General features: G+C 39.1%; 1 protein-coding gene across 8 annotated transcripts in view; it reads left to right on the plus strand.

The window, feature by feature from the left end:
- Positions 1-21,314, plus strand: part of CTDSPL (CTD small phosphatase like) — an 88,128-nt gene that overhangs the window by 30,314 nt on the left and 36,500 nt on the right. For all 8 annotated transcript variants that reach the window (XM_030509589.1, XM_030509556.1, XM_030509565.1 and 5 more), the window contains exon 2: positions 19,054-19,208. In XM_030509589.1, coding sequence (XP_030365449.1) covers positions 19,054-19,208 — 155 coding nt within the window. The remainder of the gene's footprint in view (positions 1-19,053; positions 19,209-21,314) is intronic.

The raw sequence follows: 21,314 nt of genomic DNA on the forward strand, positions 1-21,314 counted from the left end.
AAAGACAAGGAACCACAAAACATACAAAGCCACTTGTGCAAAAACAAAATGGAAATCCGTAATGAAGCAGAAAAGTGAATTTAGTTCTCTTTAGACTTCAACTTTTCTTACTTGGTGGGGTTGACCTTTTTTTCTTTGCCTTGCAGTATAGCTATCCTATTAAAAAGTACAATGCAGTATTGTCTTTGTCATTTGATCCAGAGTTTTAAGGAAACCTCAATTCTGTGTCCCCAATTGTCACTTGGAGCAGTTATACCTTCTGGTATTACTTTTTTTTTCTTTTTTTTTTTGTATTATCTTTCCTTTTAATAGGAGTATCCAAAATTTGTGCTTGCAAGAGAAACTACGTATTTATAGCTCTTTTCTTTTTGCATATCCACTTCCAGCCACATTCCTTAATATTTACTGTGAAATTTCCAATGACATAAACCATAAACTAGTGCAGATGTTTGTACCATAAGCAGAAGAGAAGGAGGAATGTCACAGATTTGTAGAACTTGCAATGTTTTTAATGTTATTCATGAAGATACACGTATCTTTGGGACTGAATAGAAGACTTAAGATCATGGTGGGAAACTTAAAACCTGTGGCCAGAAAGCAGGAACAAACATTACATGAGTGTTGTAATTACCTCACATTGTTATCGGAGGGTGGTGAAGCATGTTTTAACATGTGGCTTGTTGAAGGTATTTGGAAATTAACTCGTCCTTCATTAAAGGAAGGGATGAAACAGCCTCTTCAGCGCTTGGGCTCACCTATAAATGTCCTCAGTGGTTAAATAGATTTTTGAACAGTTGAATTTCTTCAAATCAGGAAAAAAAAAACCCCCACAATTTTTGTGAATAATGTGTTTGCTTAAGTACTGCATAAGTCAGTGTCCAAGCCATCCTCTGCACAAAAAAACTCTCCACTTTCACCTCTTCACAAAAGGAGGGAGGAAAAGGAGAGAAAAAAACTGCTGTAGGAGCCCAGAAGCTTTGCCCTGTTTGTGTAAGCTTTTTCCCTTGCGAATTGTCTTGTGGTCTTAGAGCTGGTACGCATAATATTTCTAGCAAATAATTTTCCATTAAATGTCATCAGACTTTTCTGTATGATGGCATTTTTGTTGCAGCATATTACAGAGAACTCATGGGAATCTGAAGGAATCCTGAAAGCTGGGGTACACTTGATGGGTGCAGGAGGTTTTGTTTGGTGTCCAGTGTTCCTGATTCAGTCTTGTTGAGAAACCTCATGTTAAGCTCTAGTCATACAATCATAGAATGATATGGGTTGGAAGGAACCTTAAAGCTCATCCAGTTCCAACCCTGTGGCAGGGACACCTTCCACTAGACCAGGTTGCTCCAAGCCCCATCCAACCTGGCCTTGAACACTTCAGGGATGGGGCAGCCACAGCTTCTCTGGGCAGCCTGTTCTAATGTCTCGCCACCCTCACAGTGAAGAATTTTTTCCTAATATCTAATCTAAATCTTCCCTCTTTCAGTTTAAAGCCATTCCCCTGTGTTCTATCACTACATGCCCAGAGATTTCTCCAAGCCGAACAACCCCAACTCGTCTCCGTAGTAGAGGTGCTCCAGCCCCCAGAGCATCTTCGTGATCTCCTTTGGACTTGCTCCAACAGCTCCACATCCTTCTTGTGTTGGGGGCCCCAGAGCTAGATGCAGGACTGCAGGGGAGGGTCTCACCAGAGCGGAGTAGAAGGGGAGAATCCCCTCCCTTGACCTGCTGGTCACGCTGCTGGTGATGCAGCCCAGGACACGGTTGGTTTCTGGGCTGCAAGTGAGCACTGCCGGGTCATGGTGAGCTTCTCGTCGGTCGACATCCCCAAGTCCTTCTCCTCAGGGCTGCTCAAGTCCATTCTCTGCCCAGCCTGTAGTTGTGCTTGGGATAGTCCTGTGTTGTGTTTTGTTTTTATGAACTTTTTCCATTTGTATTTTTGATATGCGGGTTAGTAGTTTGGAGTGGTTAGGAAATAGTTGCATTGATATGGGTAGAGGAGCAGAAGGCTTAAATGGAGGGGTTATTTTGCAGCATTTGTAGGATAACAAGCTTGATGGATTGTTTCTGGTCTTGGCCAACTTCACTGACTTACAGGAAAGACTAAAGTGGTGGTGTGGGGGATGGTGATCTTTCCCCTAACTGTAAATGTTTGCAATATAAACAGCTGAGCTATTCATCAGGGACTCTCAGTGGAGAGAAGCAAAGAAAAAATTTGGCAGTTTTAGGGTGGGTTCTAGTGTAGACAAATCAGATGAATTATGCTGTATGAGTGCTTATCAGCTTGGCTTTGTGAATGCTGCCTGTGGTCAGCTGGACTGAGAACGGAGCTACCAGGAGGTTAAGGAGAATATCTACAGAAATAACTTTGGATCTATAATAATGTAATTAAAACAAAAAAAGTAATAGTTCTGTTCAATGTGGAGACCCATTACCACCCAGACACTTCCCACCACCAGTTGTCTGGGTCTTGGCAAGGAATTTTTGGCAATGTGTGTCTTAAAAACACCAGACCTTACTTTGTTTATTTTGTGGGGCTGGAGTTCTTGGCTTGTGTTTGGGCCATGGGAGGGGACTTGCGCCGTCGTTCATGTGCATGTACGTGTTACTGGAGTAGAGTTCTTGAGGAGAAAGGAGAACATCTCTCTAGCATGGCATGGCTTAGCTCCAGATTTTTACTGTTCGTCTTTGTTAAATTTTGGTCTGGGAAAATCCTGTTTGGTCATGCATTTTTGTCATGTTTTCCTATATCCCTCTGTCCCCAAGAAAAATTAGATCTAAGAAAGGCGGTAATGAAGCTGATATGCAGCTATTTGTCCTCGTTTTGATTATGTAGGAGCGGGAGAGGTGCCAGGTATTTATCTTGTTTTGCAGCAGGCATGCAATCGCATACAATGCTTTTCTGCTTTAGCTCCATATAGCTTCAGGAGATTAATTCAAATGCAGAAGTCTGTTTAGATTTTAGTAATTCATTGAATAGGCTGGGGCTGGGCAAGAAGGAGCTAAATGGGCAGGGAGAGGCTCTGCCTGAACTGATAGCACTCAGCCAGCAGCCAGAAGAAAGCTTTTAAAATTGCTTATGCTGTGTTACAGTACAGGACAGAACACTTATTATTTGGTCCAAAAGGGATTTTTAAAGCTATTAGGATAAACAACGCACAGAGCTGTGGCAGGTGTCTTAGGTAACACTTTCTGCAGCGCAAGCTTTGCTGCACGCTGCTGGGTATCCCAGAGGCACCTGCGCACCTTTCAGTTAGAAGTTGTTGTTGCCATCCCCCTCTTCCGTCTCAGTTTGAGTTACGACCCACATCGCAGCGGGGTCTGTTGTATGAACACCTGCTTGCAGAGCCGGTGCAGGCATCTTAACCACAATCCAGCAAAGTCCAAGTCAAAGATGCGCGGGGAGCGTGAAACCACTGAAGAGGAGCGATGCTGGTTGTCAGTGCTGGCTGGGGCTCTCTAAGGTTAGAACTTGTTATTTTTGGGAGAGGGGAAGAGACAAATCTTGAAGATGGCCTTCTAAGTGCTTCAGTAGGTATAGACTTCATATGATTAATATGAAGAGATATTGACTTAATGTGATTTAACAGTTATGGGTCTGTATGCCTGGGATCTCCCATCTCAGCTAAGTGCAGTAAATGTAGTGGATTGGTGGTCTGGTTTGAGCTCCTGAATGAAATCAGCAGCTGCGTCTCTCCCCTGAGCTGAATTGGGACCTCTGCTATTAAAAGTGCTGGTAATAAGACAAGAATACTACCTCCCCAGGAGATGAAGAGTAAGTGCTCTGCAAGACCTAGCTTTCTTAAGTGCCAAGAACAACAGGACAGTAAGATCTGTTTAGTGTAATTGGTGAAAGTCTGGCTCTTCTATCCCAAGAAAGAACAGGATCAGAAGCAGTGGGGATTGTATTGTCATTATGTGCTAAATAAACTGCTCACCCTTGCCACTGCATCGGTGATGAAAGAAAACAGCTTTATTTTTGCCAGATTGGGCAGGGACCAGCTGATCTGGAAGTGTTCTGCATAAGCAACTTGGGCAAGAATGTAGGCTGAGAGAGTCTGGGACCTGGGCAAGCTGTAAAATTAAGAGCAATTTCTGTTGCATCATGCCTCCGTTATCTCTTGCAATCAGCACAAAGGCACATCCTGAAGAAGTAAGCTAGGAAAGAGTTTTAATTTTGCTAATGGGTGCAGGTGCTATTTATACCTTCTTCTACTTTTGCTAAGATCAATATTTGGCCTTTGTTTTGGGGACAACAGGGGTGGGTTTTGTAGAATGTGTCCACATAATTACAAATGTCATCACTTTCGCTCCAGTAAACAACAAAAAGTTACTGTACTCTTTTGGGTTTGGTGTTTGTGTTTGGGTTTTTGTTGGTGGTTTGGGTTTTTTGGATTTTTGTTTCTTTTTGGTGGAATTGAGGAAACAGTTTATTTTGACGTCTCCAAACTTGCAGTCCTGAAGACACTGGTTATTTAACATCTTCAGTTGTTATACAGCAGTCAGTTATTCATGCTTTCTCATGACTTATATGTAAAATACTAAGTGGATAGCTTTCTGTTTTATAGGATTGTTCGAAGTTAAAGCATAGGTATTAAATTGTGTGCATTCCTTTGAGTACAAAGTTTAGGATATTTCAAATAGGTCAAAAGTACTTTATGTTCCGGGTATTTGGAGAAATAATTAAACGTGTCTGCAGCTGTTCCAACCTGCAGCTGAACTGTCAGCTTGTTTAAGGCACCAAAATGCTTTTAAAAAAAATCCCCTCCTGTTAAGCTTAATGGAATAAGAAAAATAAATTTATTTTAATTTTTTATTATCTGAATTTCTAAACAAGCAATAAACCGTGGCTTTGTTCTAGAAAGGAATTGCTGGAAGTTGGGAAAGTTGCACTGTTTTTTATGTCAAAACTCTAGTAACTTTATCACACAAGGCTTATAGTTTCCCGTGTCTTTTGTCTTAGCTTTCTGAATATCATATTCCCACGTGGGAATGTGCTGCTTTTGATGTTCTGGGAATGCTGAATGGGTAAAATAATCTTGAGTCCAAAGTAAAAGGTCAGAAGAGCTAGTAATTAATGTTTTTCAATTTATTTCTTGGAATCAGTTGAAAATACACTTACTATTAAGCAGTATCTGCAGTCCATGCTCTTACAGGGAGTACTGCCATTGGTTGAATTATCTTGTAGACTGTGATAGTTACTATTTTGGGCCTTTTAATTCTTAATGAGCAATACTACCTTGATTTATTTATTTAATATATGAATTATAGACTTGCTGAATGAGGTAAGTTGAATGTGTCCTTAGAGGTGGTTTTGACATTTAATTCAGCTTTGTGTTTTAGTACTTATCCAGCCAGTGGGGAAATGAAATTCTTCGTATCAGACTCCTAAACATTTTAAAGTAATGGCAGATGTATATTGGTTTTGGCTGTTCCTTCCCCTGTAGTCAGGGGTGTTTTTGTAGTTGATCAGGATTCAGATAGACATTTAGATGTTTTAAACTTAATATGAGTACATTATGGTTGTCTTTCAAAAATGACAGCATGTATCCTACTGGCCTTTTTAAATTCACCCCAGGGAAAATGAGTTTGAAAGCAAAGCAGAGCAGGCTCATGCTTCACCAGGGCAATGCCAGGTATTTTAGCAAATAATGAGAATTTGCAGTGTGTTTTTGTAGGTTTGTTTTTTTTTTTTTTTTTACTTACCTCTTTACATAGGAGTGTAGCAGTAAATGCTGTTACAGAAAGATGAACTACAGCTTAAGTTTTTTTTTGTCAGAGATACCTAGCAGTGCTGCTCTTCTACAGGTGCCCCTTCCATTGGATTGAAAACCTGCAGCGGCTGACATTGTAATTACTTTAAACTTAATGTAGCTACTGAATGTGTGTAGATCTTACCAAAAACTTAACTTCATCACAATTCTTTCTAGCTTAGCTGGTGAGGGTGGATGCAACAGCTTGAAGAAAAAAAGCAGCAAATAAAATTGCAAACAGTTTTCTCTATATATTAAATGCCCATAAATACTGTAAGTATTAAAAAAAAAATTAATTTAAGAAGGTTAATTTAAATTTGGGTAAAATGTACTCCATGGAAGCTAAAGCTAGAGGAGAAATTACTTTGGCTACAATTCCTTTAAGTCAGATTCTGTCCCAGCAGACACATTCAAGTGTCTTCCCGATTGGTCCTTGAGAAAACCATGCAACTAAAAATGCAGTAATTAAGTTTATAATCAAAATCTGATGTTTTAATTTTGCTCCCAGAAGCACTGGATTCAAATAACCTGCTAAAGTAATACTGGCTGTAACTTGATTTCAAGAGCATTTTTAGTTGTTAGAAAGAGCTATTAGTTTTAGATTATATTAATGACGGAAGCACAGATGATAGTGATTTAGAGAAAGTTTCCTCTTCAAATGCACGGGATTCCTCTTTTTTCCTTTGTATCTGGGTTTTTAACATAAAGATATTTGGGGAGGGACAGGGAGAAAGGGAAAAATAGTAATTGGTCCAAATAACTACATCTCTATTAAAGTGAATGGCTTTTTGGAGTTTTGCAACTTCCGGGGGTTTTTGGGGTTTTTTGTTTTTTGGTTTTTTGTTTTTGGTTGTTTTTTTTTTTTTTTTTTCAAAGAAAGAAGCTAAATATTTCATAAGTAGTCATGCATGTTCCTTACTCCATTAAGACAGTCTCTTCTAGAAATTACATGATTTAAATGGCTTTGGTACTATAAAACATGTTACCAGAAACACCATCATTTAAAATATATACTTTCTCACAGAGTGGATGTTTTATGAGAACTGCACTCAATATCCACAAAAGCAATGGGTTGGGACAAATAAGTAGTAATTGGAAATAGGCATCAAAGGAGTTATTAAAAAAAAAAAAGGCATCCTAGTTTTGCTTTTTTTAGTATTAGGGATGTGTCTTTTGGGGAACAATCTTTGGATGAACAATTTCCTTGGCAGGAAGGAGAATTGTAGCGTGTCCCAAAACATCCCCAGGGAGTGAAAGAAAAACTCGTAAGGCAAAATGGAGAACAAAAACTTTTCCTTGCAAGGGAGCACTCTAACAGCGTTTTTGTGAGATTAATCTGTTAGAGAAGAGCTGTTCCTAGGAAAGAGATGAGAAAGCTTACAAAAATAGGCTAATACAGATTTGATGTCTTACTGAAGTATTTGCTGCAAAAAGTACAGTTGGGAATGCTGCTGTCTCTATGGGAACATCTTACGGCTATATTTAGGAAAAGTAAATTAAGCTTACTCTCCTTAGATTAGCGAGGGTTTGGTATGGCTTTGGTTGGAGGTGTAATATTTTCGAGGGGAAAGAGGGTAGAAGAATGTCTTCTACATTGGGGTTTGGTGAACTACTTGCCTCATACTCTCTTTTTTGATGTGAAAAGTATCAAAAGCGTCACCTAGGTTTGGGTCAACCTGTTTGAGGCAGGAGGCAGAAATTAAGCTTGATTTCACAACCTTAGGTGGTGAATTTGGTCATTGAGGAGGAAGAGAACCCAAACTTCTATTTATTAAACTGAACAAACTTGATAAGGAAATGAGCCAATCATAGGTATGGTGCCCAGCCATGTTCCTTAGGTTTGGATCATGCTTCAACTTGAAAAATTAGTGGATTGGAGAAAATATTAATGGAGCTATATTGGTGGATAGCTTGGTGTTCTGCACTCTGTGCTGTGCCCGTGGAGCACATAAAAAGGGGCTTTAACAGGTCTTCAGTAACTTCATCCTGATTTCATGGCATAGCTGCCTGAGGAAAATGAAGCCTGGGGTTGCAGAGGCTGTGTGTGTGTCTGTGCCACATGCAAGTGCCTGTCTGTACAGTTGTACAATGTGTAATAAATACGTTTAGAGAGTGTTTTCTTTAGCTTGTTTTTTACTTGGTTTTGTTTAATCAGCATTGGTTCAAAGACTAGGTGTTTTATTATATCATCTTTGAATTAAATTAATGTTTGGGGAAAACTGTAACTGCTAGGATTGTGTGATGGCTTCAGATACTAGACTCGCTTGTATCTGCTTTTCCTGTGTTTTTTAGCTGCTCAGCGTTCGGCGAGTTGTTCTTTTCTGCTGTTCCCACCATGTTACGTGTCAGCGCAATCCAAGGCAGAGCAGATCGGATACTGTACATAGTTTTGCTCTATAAACACATGCTTGTTTACATTTGCTTCACTGCCGTTCTGACTCTACTCCTCTTCCGATGCCAGAGGGTATCAGCCGTGACTAACAAGACTCTGAGATGCTGCCATTTTGACCCCATGTGCTGCTCATGTTTCCATTTGTTTGTTTCTTCTTTGCCTTCCCTCCCAAGCATTTAACAAATTATTATTAAATTTCTTCCAGAATTTAAGAGACCAACCTGGGAGCAATTCAAAACAGTCGAGAAACACGAACATGTGATTTGGTTACTAACTGTTACTTTATGGTTGAAGACAAACTTAAGTGCTTGTTTGTTAGTGCTGCACATAAAATGGAAATGAAACAATCCCCTTTTTTTGCAAATAGGGGTTTTTGTGCTGTATAAAACCTAGTTCTGATTGACTGTTGCAGCTTGACTGTAAGTTGCTACTAATATTTGGCAAAACCATCTTGAAATAAACACTCTGGCACACGTGCAGTTACTGCTCACTTAAAGCACCCTGCAGAAGCTCAGCATTGCAGATTTTGATTCTTTAAACTTGGAGGTCTTTGCTGATCCAGCTTCACAAAACTGTGACGTGACATACACCAACATTGCAAATGCATCGAATTCTTTTTATCAGCAGAAAAGGCCGGTTTGGATTCATAGGCCACATCTGCTGGTGAACTTTGTGCAGTCTGCCTTGGGTTTTTTTTTTTTTCCTTCTTTTACTAGAAGAAAGGTTTGTTTGTTGGCTGCCTGCTCGGGGCGGGACAGGAATGTAATGCATGCACAGACTGCACAGTATTTCCTGTTCAACTGCCGCTCCAAACCTCGGCACTGGGAAAATCTCCAGATTGAGCAGCTCAGTCCTTGCTCAAATGATGAAGAAATGCTGCAGCTTCTGAAATACTTTGATTTTTTTTACAGAAAATATATCTTTTTAAAATGATTCTTCATGATGTGCTTTAAATGCATCAGATTCTGTGGATATTGCTTTTACACTATTTACAGATTACTGTGGCTGAGACAAAACATTAAGCTTCTGGAAGCACTATAGGTACAGAGAGATGGCTTCATAATGTTACTGCAAAAAGTGATGTTTTTTTTGTAGCAAAATATATCTTCATAATGTTGCCTGTGTATTTTAGTTAGCTTTGGTTTCCATCCAGCTAAAACCAGTAGTAATCTTTTGGCAGTGGAGCTGCGTTAGCATTGTTTGTTCTGTTTTCTTTTACCCTTAAACTGTTCTGAAACATTGCTTTTTCATCTCATGAATTTTTACTTCAGAAATGAATCATAGAATCATCAAATGGTTTGGGTTGGAAGGGACCTTAAAGATCGTCTAGTTCAGGATGAGAGAGCTGGGTTTGTTTAGCCTGGAGAAGAGAAGGCTCTGGGGAGACCTTAGAGGAGCTTCCAGTGCCTGAAGGGGACATAAAGCTGGAGGGGGGCTATTGGCAATGGCAAGTAGCAACAGGACAAGGGGTAATGGCTTTAAACTGAAAGAGGGTAGTTTTAGGTTAGATATTAGGAAGAAATTCTTCCCTGTGAGTGTGGTGAGGCACTGGCACAGGTTGCCCAGAGAAGCTGTGGCTGCCCTGTCCCTGGCAGTGTTCAAGGCCAGGTTGGATGGGGCTTTGGATAACCTACTCTAGTGGAAGGTGTCCCTGTCCATGGCAGGGGGTTGGAAGTAGATGAGATTTAAGGTGAAATATTTTGTTGTAGCGAAAGGAAAAAACTTTGAGTTTGATCATGTCTCCCAACAAACACTTAAACTCCAGTGCTGCAACCTTGCCTTGAGTGTAGTGTGAAAATGAGATGAGGGGGTTTATTTCTTTTTAATTTTTTTATCTTGTTTTTTTTTCCCCAAGTGGTTCTGGGCCTTTGCACATGTGGCAGCTCTGTCACCATTTCAGACTACCTGCTGAGAGGTGTGGCTAGCTATTTATTTTATTTACTAATTTTACTTTTTTTTTTTTCCCTAAGCAGATGTATATTTTTAGAATTTATATGCATTGGCTCCCCTGGAATGTATGAAGTGCTGCAGCTCTTCTCAGAAAAAGCAAATACTAGGAAAAGGCGCAACTATGAGCTGCATGTACATGTGTATAATGCATTTGTGCATTTAAAAATGTTGTATATCCTTGTAGCACCTCTTTTTGTGTGTTCAGCAGCTGCTCGGTCCTGCATGAAAAGGCAGGGTGAATAAGTCAGCCTTGCAGACCAGGGCACCCTGTTAACAGGCCCGTGGTCCTTGGTGCACTCTTGCAGGATACCAGTGGTGATGGGGTAGGTGGATGCCGGCACAGGACAGGTACCAAGGCTCTTCTCTAGCTTCGAGGAGACGCTAGGCAAGGCTGGATGGGCACATTCAGCATCTGTTTAAACACTGTCCAGCTGTTCACATAGAAGGCAAAGGTACAATAGCTCTCTGGCTCATCTTGCTGGAGGAGTCACTGGAGTGCTACTGGAGGCAGGCATCTCCTAACTTCTTTGTATTCTCATCCATCTTCTGTCCCTGGCTGTTCCAGTGGCAAGTGTTAAAATGAAAGTGTTAAGCGTTAATTAGTTCCTTCCTGGATCACAAGGAGACATACTTTCCAGTCTTTTGGAGATACAGATCTGCATGTGCTGCTGCTTGAAGTTGGAAGTGGTCTCAGTGTAGCCCTGTCAGCTTGTCGAGCACTGGAGCAGGAAAGCAGATGGCCAATATCTGCACTGTTTAATTTGAACTTGATGGTATTACACTCAGAACATAGTTCAGCAGGTTAATTATGTTGTTAAAAGAGTTTTTAACTCTCCCACTTCGTTATGAAATGTGAATGCCCCTGAAGCAGTGGCTCTGTCTTCAGTCTTTGAGCTGAATAAATGCAAAGACTTGGGCTGACAGATAAATTTCTTTTAACACAGTATTTCCTAGTAGCAACCCACCTAACTTTTTAGATACTGCAACAGTGTAAGACAGCACAGGTGTGTTAATCATGGCTTATACGCGAAGCTGACACATATGACAGAAGGGTTATACCATGGTATATATGTATGTCCAACCAAACCTCAGTGTGCAGACTGAAGGTACCAAGTCTTTTATGGTTTTGAAATTTGCCTTGGGATCCGTCAAGTTTTTTGTGCTATTTTGGGCCTTTTCAGGGTTTTATCCCTCCTTGTCAGTTAAGAGGCTTCTGTGCACGGTTGGTGTTTTTAACATTTTCTAGCTGTTTCTCATGATGCATCACAGCCTTGTACCGAGAGTGCAATGCCGGCTTCTCAGTCATGTATTAAAAAAATACTTCAGAATTTCATTACTTTTGATCCTTAGGCAATGAGCATCCGATAACCAGCAGCGGGTATTTAATCCACCCAGATTTGAGGACTGTAATGAATAATTTATGTAGGGCAGAAGAAGGAAAAACGGCTTTAAGCTGCCACAACAAAAATGTTTCCAAGACTTTGGTTAGGTAGAGGTCTTTTTTTTTATTCCTACAGCATTAGATGTCGTGAGTTGGCATTTGTCCCAATTATGTTTCTCCTTTTGTCCTAGGTATTATGTGAAAGTGTATTGTTATAGGACTCTTGCAGGTATGGAAAGCAAACTGTAATGTTCTGATATCCACTAGATAACTTCTCTTTGAATGAGATAAGCTGTTCTTGCATAACCATTTGATCTTAGCATACAGGTGCAACTTCTGAGCTTGTTTTCCAAAGCATCATGGAATGGGCTAATGAGAATAATGTTCAGTTTCTCCTAAAATGCCTAAAAGTTCATAAATTAGATGAAATTTTTTCAGATCCAAATGCAGGGGCCTACTTGAAATGGATTGAAGTCAGATACTAAGAAGAGATTATCTTAAAAGTAAAAACAAGTTACTTGGTTATTTTCCCTCCATGTCCCTACCTGTCTTATGTATTTAAGCTTTGATTTCTTGGCCCCTTACCCATGTGATTAGCTCCATCCAGAGCAGACTACTAATGCAGCGCATGGGAAAAGGTTTGGCAGGGAGGAAGAGTTAAATGTTTTAGAAAGTTTTTTCTTTCACTCAACTAGTCTGGAATCCCTCCCTTCAAAGAAATAATTTCAGTGGAAAAAACAGAACCTGAAGTTTAATTATGTTTTTTGGGGGAAGAGAGGTTGCCAGCTTCAGTTGAAGTGAAGATAATTCTGGGATATATCATGTCGAGTATCAACAGAGCAATTTCCTTGGGTTATACATGTTTCAAGGTGTGGGTGGTTGTTGCAGGTATGTGACAGTGCTGTTATTGCTATATTTTCTCCATAGTTTACATGGCAGATTAAACCTTTCAATGATAAACTGCAGATGGCCTTTAAAACCAAAGTTATGTAGGCATCACATGCAATTTTGGCACGAAGTGTTGTAAAATAATTTCTATCCTGGTAAATACATCACAAATATAGGAGCCCTATGAGAAAACCTAATTGTTTTCTGCTACTTAGCCGTTTCTAGACCGAGTGCTGTAGGATATAAAATTTTATTTTTCTAATAAGATCAGATACAGCCTTTTAAGAAGGTTGAGAAATTATGCATCTCTAATAATGTAGAAATTTCAAAACTGCTTCGTTTTGAAGAAAGGCTTTGTTTAATACTGCTTTATTCTAACTTGCATCTTTCCATTTCGTATTATAAACAAACTTGTTAGCAGAGAGCTCACGATACACAGATGTTCATTTTATTACATTTAGCGAGTTCATCTGTAAAGGCACGGAAAGTCTCTTCATTACCCAGTTTATGTTATTTCGGAGAACTGGCTATGGCATTCATTTAATTAGGAAAAATTCAGCTGTAATTAGCTCACTCGTGAACTGCAGAGGGATGGGCTGGATTAGGAGCCCTCCAGTCAACCCGTGGTGGCTTCCTGCAGCAGCATGGGGTTCATTGTACGACAGCTGCACAATCTGGGTTTGTAAATTCACACAGCTACAGCAAAATTTGGTGCAAGAAGCCCTGAACTAAACTTTTCTAGAATATAGGACATGAGAGAAGAGCTTTTACTTTACTGTGTAACTTTTGCTGCTGTTGGAACTGTTCTGGTGCAAGAAGAGCAGCGCAACACTTCTGCCTCGTAAGGATGGTTTGAATGAAAGGAGGTTTGAGAAAATACTGTAGATGTCTTCTATTAGCATGCTCATGTATTAATTTCTACTATAATGTTTGTCTGTAGTAGTTGGGGTTTGTTGTTGTATTTGTTTCTTCTTTTCTTTGTGTTCTCTTTGTATAACCACCAAGAATGATTGCGTATCTTCTATTTAAGCTTATGTCATTGCAGCAATTTGTTTTAAAACTTACCTTTATCTTTCCTTGATCCCCTCCCCAGGCTTAGTAATGCTGTGGGTTCATTAGGGCTTGCCAGAAGACCTTGATAAACACAGTTCTGTGAACCATCTTTGGATTCCAGAAACTGGCAGGCAATTCAAGAAGTAACTTAGGCGCAAGCAATAGGTAGCACACAGGTTGCAAGCAGTGAGGCTTGTCATTAGAAGTAACATCTGGAAATTATAGATGAGACCCTGCACTTTCAAATCGGGGGAAATCTGCACGAGAGGGACTTCACTCCTAGACAGGAAGAGCTGTGCTCCTGTTTCTGACCCTGTCTGCGAATAATCTATGACAAATTCAGCTAATTTGACAAAGCGCTTTGCTGAGGGCGATTGCAGACCTCCAGGAGATCCCTGGGGAAGAAGTTACGCAGGGATCTGTGCAGTCTGCTCTTCAGTGTAGCATTAAACTATATGGAAAAGAGAATAAGGAAATAAGGTGACAATATTTGTAAGGGAAAGGGGTGCAGATTTGTTTGTGCATGTATATGAGTGTGTGTGCATATATGTGCATCTGTCTATAGATTTTAAAACTTAACTGTGAAGAGCTGCAGGAAGGTGACATGATTTTGAATTACTAACCTTGAAAGTAGCAGAGGAAATTAAGTGTGGAATTTTTTGCATGGGAAGAGATAATTCTTGACTTATATTTGCAGTGATGCCTGAAATATCTACTAATGAAGAGATCTTAGTGTTATAGTAGAACTTCTGAAAAATCCCATTAGCTTGTTGTAAAACTCAAGATATGAGGAATTATGAGAAAAGTAAGAGAAGAAAGCATTTTGTGGGTGTGTAAATTCATAGTGCTCTCCTTTCATCCTGTGGGTCTAGTCCCTCTCCTCCCGCTCAGAAATATTAATTAGAGATGGTACAAAGATCAGAAGCAAGTAGGGTCAGAGTTAAGGAACAGCTGAATTGCTGACTGACCTGTGGACCTTCTTGCCACAGGATACTTTTAACATTAGAAGTTGGATCAAAACGTGATGGCACAATGTCATGAAAGAGGAATTTGTTGAGGACTGTTGTATACTCAGTTGATGTCTTCAAGTAAGGAAGTCCTTAAACTGCAGTTAGAGTGCACCTGGGGGAGTGCTAGGGGAAAGCATCACCCCAGTCTTGCGTTGTTCCTTTCCTTAGCTCTTCTGCAAATATCTGCTGGTTGCAGTCTTCACAGATAACGTCATCGTATTGTGACGTTGTTTTGCCTGGGCTTTCTTGGTGCACAGTGTTTCTGTTTGGTATGCAGTGTTCAAGATGTAAAAAGTCACTTAAAGTTGTCTTCAGCCTTCACTGGTGATAGGGGTAATGAGTATAGTATTTCTGTGGGTGTCCTAGGAAATCAGTTCCAGAAATCAAGGTTGTAACTTCAAAAATATGGAGAGGAAAAAAAGAAAAAGTCCTTTAAATTCCATATGCTGGCTGCTGCTCAGACTTGGAGTTTGGATAATTCAACTTAGCATTCCAATATCATTACTGCCTGGTCTTAACTATGAAGCTCTTAAGGAATGCCATGTTCTGTCCTCTGCAGTTTTTTTCTCTTCAAATTTGCTGGCATCCAGAATAGCTAAGTTTATGGTACTGATTCAATATTAATGCTTCTTTACACCTTCAGAGTTGGTTATATTTGTACCGTCACTGTTTTAAGAAAAGCAAACAGCACATGTATTGCAAGTGGGCCAGTGTAACTAAGGAAGAAGGAACTATTTTCTGTGATGCACATCACTGTTGTAGTTGATAGAAATGAGATATGCAGATCTTTTCTATGTATGCAGTACCTGTGTGTGTTAATACAGCATGGCACATAAAGCCACTTGAGAACTTCTGTTCCTTACTGCATCCTAAATTACAATTTATTAAGTCATAGTAAAGTCTCTATAATACAGTATTAAAAAAAAACCCTAAACCCTGATCTCTTTAAAATAACATCTAAATTAGTGGAAAGACCTGTTGAAACACAGCTGTGTTATGAATGGCAAAATTGCAAGATGAAAAACAACATGGAGGATTCTTTTTCCTAGAACAAATATTTCACTTAGTGAAAGTGAGTGGCCAGATTTAAAATGTACAGTTTTATCAAGGAAAACAAGTATTCTTGAAAGATTTGAACAAATCAGTAGCTTTTGTCTGATTTTTTTTAATATTTAATTTAGACTATTTACTGTTTACTGCCTCTTTCTATCGTCTAAGTAGAAAAGATAAAAATATTGGTTCTTAAATGGTGGTGATATTCCTGTCGATCTGCTGCACAGCTGAGGCTTTAAGTTACAAAATTAAAAACGCTGTTGTAATTTATACCTGATTGAAAGGCTTGCTGCAAACAGCAGCTCAGAGTAGCAAGGTGCAAACAGATCTGAGGAATCGCTAGAGATGGGGGGGTATAAGCATCTCCTGGCTACGTGTGTCTTCATAAAGCCATAACCATCGGAGCCCATGTGACATTCTGGCCTTCTCTCCTCTCTGTTAAATGCAGTAGTTGTTACTGGGCAGCATGCCTCTTGAAAATTTGGGACTTCATCCTGTAATCTGTTAACATGGCTCTTGCCTGTCCAGCCCATCCAGGGTTTGATGTTCAGCATTACAAGGTTTGGGGCAAACATGATGTGGTTTAGGTAAATTTTTGCCTTGTATGCTCTTTGTATTCATTAACTTCCTGAAGACTGAGCTCAGAAATACTCTGCAACATTTCTTATGCAAACATTTGGTAATCAGTTTTTCTTGCTTAACACTAACTTTTTATTAACTTGATAGAAATGGATGCAGTGTTGAAGACCTACCTCAGACCCAGCCTAGAATATAAACTGGACTTTATATAAAATGCAGTCTTGGCTTTTGGAGGACTATTTTATGCATTAAAATTGTTTGCAGAATGAAGTTTAATGTTAACGATCTTGTACGTTACTAAGTCTAGGAAAAACAAAAGCTGGCAATGAATGCTGTGGAAGAGTATTTCTGTTTTAAGCATTCAAATGTGATTATTTACTGTCAGATTTTTAAGGAGAAGCTGAAAACAAAATACTGAAATTATTAAAAGGTTTCCGTGGCACTAGCTGTAGGGAACAGGACACACAGCATTGTGCTTCCCATTCTAATTTCAGGATATTTCGGTATTTAAGGTCAGAAAGCAGTTCTCTCTGCCTGGATGATATTGCAACAAACTGGCTTGTGCTTGTGATTCGAGTTCTCTTGAGAGCTGTTTTGAAAAAGTCCTTCATAGCTACACAGATCTCCTTCAGGGATTTCTAGACACATTTCTGCAATTTTCTTGCAAACAGAATGTGACATTTTGAGAATGAGTCTTTTACTGTAACTTGTAGCAGCAGTGGCCACGGTTTTCTCTTTAACTGGAGTGTTGAAATGCAGTATTTAGATTGGTTTTGGTTTACAAATGTCTTTGAAGACACACTTCCGTAAACACACAAAACATGCACAAATCTGCGCAATTCTTACTTTATTCTGTTATCTGAGCACTTCTTTAATGGTGAAAGTTTATAAAAAACATCTAGTTTTTGATACAGGTACACTTCCCTCTTAGTAGCAGTTAATAACCTAAGCACTGCTCACTCCCTTAATATGTATTTTGACAAATACGGGAATATATACTATACAGGGAACAGAAAATTAGTGTTGGACCTGTTGGACACCTTGCAAGTGCTTTGAGAGGAGAAAGTATTGATGGGTAGCTTATGCCGACCCTACAGAGTCAGAAGATTTTGTTTATGTTTTCAGAGAGTGCTTGGAAGTTCACTCAAAATCTGCACCATGAGGCTTTCTTGTCAAAGCAGGTGCATGTACCTGCGCACCTTCAGAGCACAGTGGTATCCCTTAAGTCTTCATGGGGAGATCTCTTCCAACTCATAAACAGTTCTTCTTTCAATGAAATTTTCTTTATAGATTAATGATTGTATTATTTTTATTTCTGTTGCCCATTGCCTTGATTGCACATGAGTTATTTGGAATATCAGAGGAAGGCAGATGTATGTGGCAGTTCCCTAAATCTGAGGGAGGAAGGAAAGATGGGGAATTACATATTGATGTGTGTAATGGGACTTACTAAGAATTCACCTTCTAACTTTGGGATAGGGGAAGTGTTTTGTTCCTTCTAATGTAGAATGTAAAGAAACTATGTAGTGCGTGGATTAATCCACTTGGTTCTAAAACTTTCATAGGATCTTTTTTTTCTCAGTGTAATCCACTTTTTAATGATCACTACTATAAGATGGGCTGCTGCATAGCTGTGAAAAAGGACTTGAAAATAACTTGTTTGGGCATGTATTTTAAATTAAATCATTTGTTGACTCTGAAAAGGAAGCCGTTAATCTCTGTAGGCTAAAACATTCCTCTGCCTAAGGGAGAGGGTAAGGGGATCTTGGCTAAGGTGAGGCAGTACAGTGCGGGAGGGTGCCTGTCTCTGGGTGGTGGTTCCGCACAGTATTCATGTTAATAAGCAGTTACTTACATGATTAACATGACATGGTTGCACCTCATTGTTTTACAGTGTGATAACAAGTTGAGTATCGATAGCATTCAGTACCGTGTGTTGCAGTGGTTCAGATAAACATCAAAGGCAAAGGGCTGCATGCAGGGCACGAGATGAAAAGGGTGCACCTGCCTGGCCCTGCCCTGGAAGAGCTCTGAGTCCATCAGATAGTGTGCTCCAATGTAGGAGACACATTTCTAGCTAGCAATAGATCATTAATCATGGTGATCAACTCAAGTATTACTTAAAATATTCTAAAAGCTTTTTCCAACTCATTTTATTTCGATGTGTGCTCAAGATCTATTTTTTAGGAGTTTGAATCTTGGGGAAATCACTGAATGTCTTATGTGCATTTCTTTTCTCCAAGCTTATGTCTATAGTTATTAGTCTTTAAAAATGCTACTCTTTTATACATAAAAGCTATAGCTTTTATTGAGCTTTATGCAATTTTTTACCAGTTTGTTTTTGTTATTTTGTTGGTTTTGTTTTGTTGGGTTTTTTTATCCTGGAATACCAATAAGCAAGATGAAAAGAACAGCCAGGACTTTTGACTTTATTTAGTGACACCCTCTCCAGACTTGCTTCTGTAGCCAGTGTTACAGCCCACAGTGCTGCTGTCTGTGTTACGTCTTTTCTCCTCCACAAAGTTGTCAAACAGTAACAGAGGAAACTTTTTTTGACCCTTGCAGGAGTTAGTGTTATATACGTGATCATGTATTAGGCTAGAAAATGTGCCCAGGCATCAGTAGGCATTTATTGCATCCTTTCCTATTTTAGATCAGTTTGCTTCTTCAGACCAGAGACACATTTAGCAGCATTTCATGTAATTTACAGTATCTAATTTGGATGTTTCTAGGAAAACTCGAAGTGTATTATCTTAGTATGGCAAGACCTTTGATTGTACAGAGATCCAGGTTGATTAGTAAAAGACTAACATCACCATGTGAGTTTGACAAGAAAATAATGTGTTGAAATGAGAGGAAGGGGGTCTCAGTAAGATGGAAGATCTCTGTGAGGCTATCTTAAAACTTGAGAAGGAAAGTCTTAAGTCTGGAAATAGTCTGGAAAGCTAGGTCTGTACTACATGAATTTATTTTTCTTCTGTTTTGTTTTTTGTTTCCTAGTGTCCCAATGTAATATCAGCTTGAAGAAGCAGAGGAGTCGAAGTATCTTTAGCACCTTATTCTGCTGCTTTCGTGACTACAATGTCGAGCCACCATCTACCAATAGCACCAGTGCTCTGCCTCCTTTGGTGGAGGAGAATGGAGGACTTCAGAAGGTAAGGCTTTTATCTTATTTTGCTGTTATATGGGTCTTTTGTAACCAAGGTTTAACTCTGTGCTTCTGAAGGTTTGCCTTAATAGGTTTCCCTCATGGAGAACATCTTATTTATTATGGGAAGAAAAATACTATTTTGGTGGGGAATTGCTAATACTATCTAGTCAGCTGCAGTTTAAAACATAACTTTTTTTTGTGAAGGGTATTGACACTATTCATTTGATAAGCGAACAACATTTAAAACCTGAATAAGACACTGAAAATATGTGGACTTCTCATAAAATTTTAGATGCTGAGTTGTCTCTAGCTTTGGTTCTCTTTCCCAACTACAGGAAGGTTAAAATGTGTCCACTGGAGCGTAGTGGAACTCTTTGAATGTCAGTCGAAAGGGTTTTCAGTGACATAAAACCAGTTCAGAATGGGGAGAACATAGTTGTTTGGACCTTTTTTTCTAACCACTTCAGAAGTGTCAGCTTTTGGCCGTTTTTCCAGGTTATTAAGTTTCATTTACCTATTTAGTCAAATTAAATGATAGAAACTTTCAGCAGTTCAAAGCACTGCATGTGAGAGCAGCATGTGACTTTCATCGAGTTTTAGTAATTATATTGCTTTAACATATTCATAAAATCACAACACAAATGATTTTATGTTCTTTTAAAATATGATAACACTTAGCATTTGTGTTACGAACTGAAGGATTTCAGTTCAACACAGCAAGCATAGGAATACCATCTTTTCCATACCACATTGTTTTTCAGCACTCTCAAAACTCCACTAGTCCTGTACTCCTAATTGAAACACGGTTCCCCTTGCACTTTTCTAGGACTTTAAAAGATTGCAAATATAGGTGTATCCATGATGGGGAATAATAGCAGAAATGGAGGTGTTTCTTATCTTTTCACCCTTCTGCTCTTCACATCCTCCTGCTCTTCACAATAATTTTTCATATTTGGTGCAGCTGATCTTTTTCCTACCTTGTCCAGTCCATTTCAGTTTTGTTTTGAATTTTGCTGGTTATGTTTTAATTCTGAAGAGCTCAGGAGAAAGAGCAGAGGAGCCGTTTGGTGGGAGAGAGGAAATGAAAGCAAATTAAAGCAATGGAGACTGAAAATATGTGCGGAGGTAGAGTCTGAACTGCAACGGTTCATGCTGAAACTCCTCATGTAAAGGTGAAGTGCGCTGAAAAATTCTTTTGCCAAGAGGAGTTGAATGTCTATTTTTAGACTTATTTTGCCAGCCAAAGTACATTTCTAGTGAAATGGGGGAAATCTAGCCTGGATGTGCTGAAGGGAAAGCTGAGTAGTATGTAGCATGTGTGCACACGTTCACCTGAGAAACAAAAGAAATGGGAAACTAGTAAAATTTCCCTTTCCACTGTGCTAGGGAATGGAAAGAAGGAAGGCAGCTAATAGCAAAATTAAAACTGAAAGTGGGAATTCATTACAAAAAAAAAAACAAAGGAAAAGAGTTTATTTTTTTCTTTACAAAATGTGAGTTAAAATGTTCTGGAGTCAGTAGTTTTCAGTCTGCCTTTTGTAAGGCACTTAATTACTTTTAAAAGTATCTTATGCCTTGAGGTAGTGATTGCATGTACATTCACACAAGCTTCCATCCTCACTCTGTGCTACCTTAGTAAACAGTTTTGAAGTTGTGCAACACTTGTACACAAGCCCAAGACAAAAATCACAGGATTCATAGAATTACTTGACTACAGCTTAATAGAGTAAAAAAAAAAATAAAAAATAAACAAATAGGGGAATATGTTAAAAAAAAGAATTATTAAAGGGTGCATTTTCTTCAAATAGAATGAAAGGCACACAGATGCTTACAGATCTTGGCAGAAGAAATCAAGCATAGCTAAGCTTTTGGGTGGTTCTTAAGTGAGTGGAAATAAGTCCGTGACATTTCTGATAAGGTTTTTGTGTGTTTTTATATGCTGTTTTTATTTTGAGTGCTAAGATGGTTAGTGTAAGTAGGAAATTCTTTTAAAGAAAGAAAAAGAGCTTTGAAGACTTGGATATATTTGAGTATTGTTACACCGTCAGGCTAGTTGCTTTTTACCAGGAGAGCTGTGTTTCAGAACTGTGCAGGCTGGTTGAATTTGATC

This window comes from Strigops habroptila, chromosome 1, assembly GCF_004027225.2.
Source record: "Strigops habroptila isolate Jane chromosome 1, bStrHab1.2.pri, whole genome shotgun sequence".
Lineage (NCBI taxonomy): Eukaryota > Metazoa > Chordata > Aves > Psittaciformes > Psittacidae > Strigops > Strigops habroptila.